The following is a 3,889-nucleotide window of genomic DNA, read 5'->3' as shown; positions in this document are numbered from 1 at the left end:
AGGTAGAGATGAGAATATACATATAAAGCTTACAAGATCCACTCCCCTAGACGATGTGAAATGTTACAAAACTTCATAATAAGTACCGTATAAAAAAATTAAGACGAGATTATGTCGTTTACTAACTTGATAGAGGCGTTATAGTTTGTCAAAAAAAGGAACGGATAAGTGTTAATTGTTAATTAATAGATATAATCGGAACTTAAAACTTTTCTTGCCCCCATTCCGTTTTCCAAAATATAATTAATTTCAGTATTCTCTCTAATATTTGGCTTTGGTTGTAATTGCATCTTGCTGTTATTGTTACGAAGCAATCCTTGGACATAGAATATGCATGCATCACGTTGTTTTTTGAAGTCGCATTAATCCATAATATACAAGTCATCAATATTTAGCAGCTCATCTTATAAGATAATTATCTAATTAGACAATGAACCAGATTAGCTGATAGCTATAACTTTTACATTTTTCTCCCAAATCTTAAAAATAAGTAATTTGCAGCATTAGTTAGTTGGATGTTTCTAATTTTTTTAGCTGCTTTGTAATACAATGTGTGTGTGTGTGTGTGTGTGTGTATAGCGTCTGAGACATGTCCGGCACAAGAAGGTCAGAACATGGGTGGACGGTGGTAGTAACTCTAACTGTCCTAAGGGATTGAAACCTGGGTGTAATTTATGTGATTCTGCAGCTAATTAGTTCTACTAAGAAAGTGTTAATTATTTTTTACCCTAATTATTTTTGGTGAAGCTGCCCTAATGATTGGAGGCCAGCATGAAATGTCAATTGAATAATTGGATTATAGCATAGGGACGGCGTGATTTTTGGGTTATTGTCCATCCAAAAGTGAGATTATTGTATAATATGATCAAGTGGGTGGGTCAACTGCATCATGAACTGTTTAAACTAGTTTGATTAATTAAGTCAGTAATCAATTTCCAATCTATTAATAGTTAAAAATTAAGAAAATCCCATCCTCACAAGTCACAAAGATTTCCAACCAACAAATTAATTTCAAACATTTGGGTGATAACTTATTAAATTAGTTAATTAGTTAAGAGTAAGTAATGCGGCATTGTTGATGGTTACGTCTCTCACCTCTAATGCCGTCAGCAATGTAATTGATAAATATGGTACAGAGAATCAGTGTTGTCGAATTAGTTAAACTACACTGTAAAAACCCAAAAATAGTTCAAACAGGTGATAAATTAACAGACACACACAAGCAAGGAAAGCAACAAAAAGGAGTGAAAAGGGGGTGGGAGGAGAAGCACAAATTCTGTGGCAGTCACAGGCTTGCATACCAATTTTCTTCCTCTCCAGAAAGGAATCGTTGCCAAAAAGTAACGGGTTTGCTTCAAAGCTAACCGAATCTCACTCGTTGCCTCGCTTCCTCGCACTTACATTGCATCTAGCTAATCTCTCACCCTCAATACACACCTGTACTGTTTTTGTATAAATGCTTCAAAGATAGATATATTCAGTCGCGCACACACACATATATATTTATATATTTGCCTTCCTTCTTTTATATATTTCTATATATAACTTCCAAGGTTGGAAATTAAAAACGCCAAGCTTGGCACAAAAACTCACGGTTACTATACTATTCATCACCTGGGCGGCTTTTTTTTAGACTCCTCTACTACTTAAAACTCGCTCTATCTCACCACTATAATTGCACCCTCCCCACTTTCTTAACGTTGGTTCTTCAATTCCATCCATCTTTCTCTCTCTCTCTTCTCTCTCCGGTTTCAAATTTCGAAACGTTTTTATTGGTAGGGTTGCTGGTGTTGTGCTGCTACGGATCGAGATGATGATGATGGAAGCTGCAGATCATCAAGATCAGGAGGAAGCTGTTTTAGGTTATAAGGATCAGGCTCAGATGATGATCATCAAGGGAAAACGCACAAAACGGCAACGTTTGACTTCCCCACTTTCTGCCATAGCCACAACAGCTTCAAGCTCATCAAGTGCAGGCCATGATCATGATCATCTTCAAGACCAAGGCCTTTTGGGTCCCAGACAAAGGATTAGTACTGATGTTGGTCCCACAGCCTCACCAGCCACCTCATCTGATCAATTCACAGAGATCAGTACGGAGGAAGAGGAGGACATGGCAAACTGTTTGATTCTTCTGGCGCAAGGCAATTCTACCCCAAAACCCCAAAACCCTAATTTGGTTAACAACAATAAGGCGGCTTCAGCAGCAGCTTCGGCCGGGTTATATTTGTATCAGTGCAAGACGTGTGACCGGTGCTTCCCGTCGTTTCAAGCGCTTGGTGGACATAGAGCCAGTCACAGGAAACCGGGTAAGCAGGCTAACATTCACAGCACAATTCAAGACAATAAGAAAGCGTTGTCATTCTTGGAAGAAGTGGAGGAATTTGATCAGTTTAACAACACCAGCACCACGTTGTCATTACAAATTTCGAATAGGGCTTTCAGGGCATTGAACAGTGATACTACTAGTCCTTGTTATTACAAAAACAAAGCCAATAAGGTTCATGAGTGTTCGGTGTGTGGTGCGGAGTTCGCATCTGGTCAAGCTCTAGGGGGTCATATGAGAAGGCATAGAACATTAAGCAGCACAGCAGCAACAACAGCAGCAGCAGAAGCCATGAATAGTCATCCTCAGTCGCAATCGGGATCAAAGAGACCACGAAATGTTTTGCAGTTGGATCTTAATCTTCCTGCGCCGGAAGAAGAGCACCAGCAGGAAACCAATAAGTTTCCCTTTGGAGCCAAGAAGGAACAAGTCATCGTCTTCTCTGCCTCTCCTTTGGTGGGTTGCCAATACTAAAACACAACTAGCTAGAAACCCACAATATCAATGCTACCCAATTAATTGTTTAACATTATTTGTTGCTCATTCAATATTCATTGTTGATTCTTTTATACATGTCTAAATTTAATCAATTAGTTGAAATTGATCAATTCTTTAAGGGAATTAACTGACTTGTGTATTAATTTTTGGTGACATTGTTCTTTTTTCTTGTGTGTGCCATGTGAGGGGATTTTCTAGTTTATATGTATTCCTACATTCCAAAGAACCATAGAATTTTCGTTATATGAGAGTGAGGGAAAGTTAAGGAGAGCATAGGGCATGGCAATTGGAATGATTTTGACACCACCAAAACCTCAACCGAAAGTATTAGGTTCGCTTGTTTGGTTTGCAAGAAAGCTAAAAGCATTTGTCTCTGTCTGTCCGTTTCACATAACTGACAAAAAGCATAAAAGTTTAAACGGATGTGTCAAGCAAAGCCAGTACCTCTAAGCTAACTGCCCTTCTTTTATGGATCGATCCACCTTTGCATTTATATAAGAAAGTGATATACCACACGCCCATTTATTCCCTTTGTTACTTTATATCGAATTAAAACTATCTAGCATGATGGAAGTATAATTATTCCTAAACAGCATCACTTAAACGCTAACTAGTTGGTAAGCATCAACGGTTACGACGGTTGAAAAACATTAATTTTTCTTTCGAATCATAATGATAAAGGTATTTGTACATGCGTATTTCATTTTTTCTACAATGCAATAGAGCAGTGAATGCCACTGACAAATCAATGCTCATATTTTTTGGGTAGGTGATACGAAAATTAACTTAACACACAAATTTAACCTTCTTTTGGGATCTTTCTGGACCGGGGATTAGGAGGGCTTGCTAATAACCTCTAAACTGACTCAAAAACATAAAACTAAACTTAAAAACACTTAACAAGACTCACCAGACTCAAAGCAAACTTAAAATAATCAAAACAGCTTAAAACAATTAAATAAACTTAAACTAAACACTAGGAATGACTTTGGACGAAAGTTGACTTTTACTTGAATCAAAACACTTAAAAACACAAACTAAAACATATTTGAAACACTTTGAAAC

The 3,889-nt window shown here is 37.5% G+C and overlaps 1 protein-coding gene across 1 annotated transcript; it reads left to right on the top strand.

The window, feature by feature from the left end:
* Window positions 1-1,258: 1,258 nt before the first annotated feature.
* On the top strand, window positions 1,259-2,947 carry LOC103449987 (zinc finger protein ZAT5). Its single transcript, XM_029090762.2, has one exon. The coding sequence runs from the start codon at window positions 1,811-1,813 to the stop codon at window positions 2,798-2,800; it is 990 nt and encodes a 329-aa protein (XP_028946595.1). The 5' UTR covers window positions 1,259-1,810; the 3' UTR covers window positions 2,801-2,947.
* Window positions 2,948-3,889: the final 942 nt, after the last annotated feature.

The sequence above is a fragment of the Malus domestica genome, chromosome 12 (assembly GCF_042453785.1).
Source record: "Malus domestica chromosome 12, GDT2T_hap1".
In the NCBI taxonomy this organism is placed as follows: Eukaryota; Viridiplantae; Streptophyta; class Magnoliopsida; order Rosales; family Rosaceae; genus Malus; species Malus domestica.
Note: the sequence above shows the minus strand (reverse complement) of the source record. Positions and strands in the feature narration are given on the sequence as shown.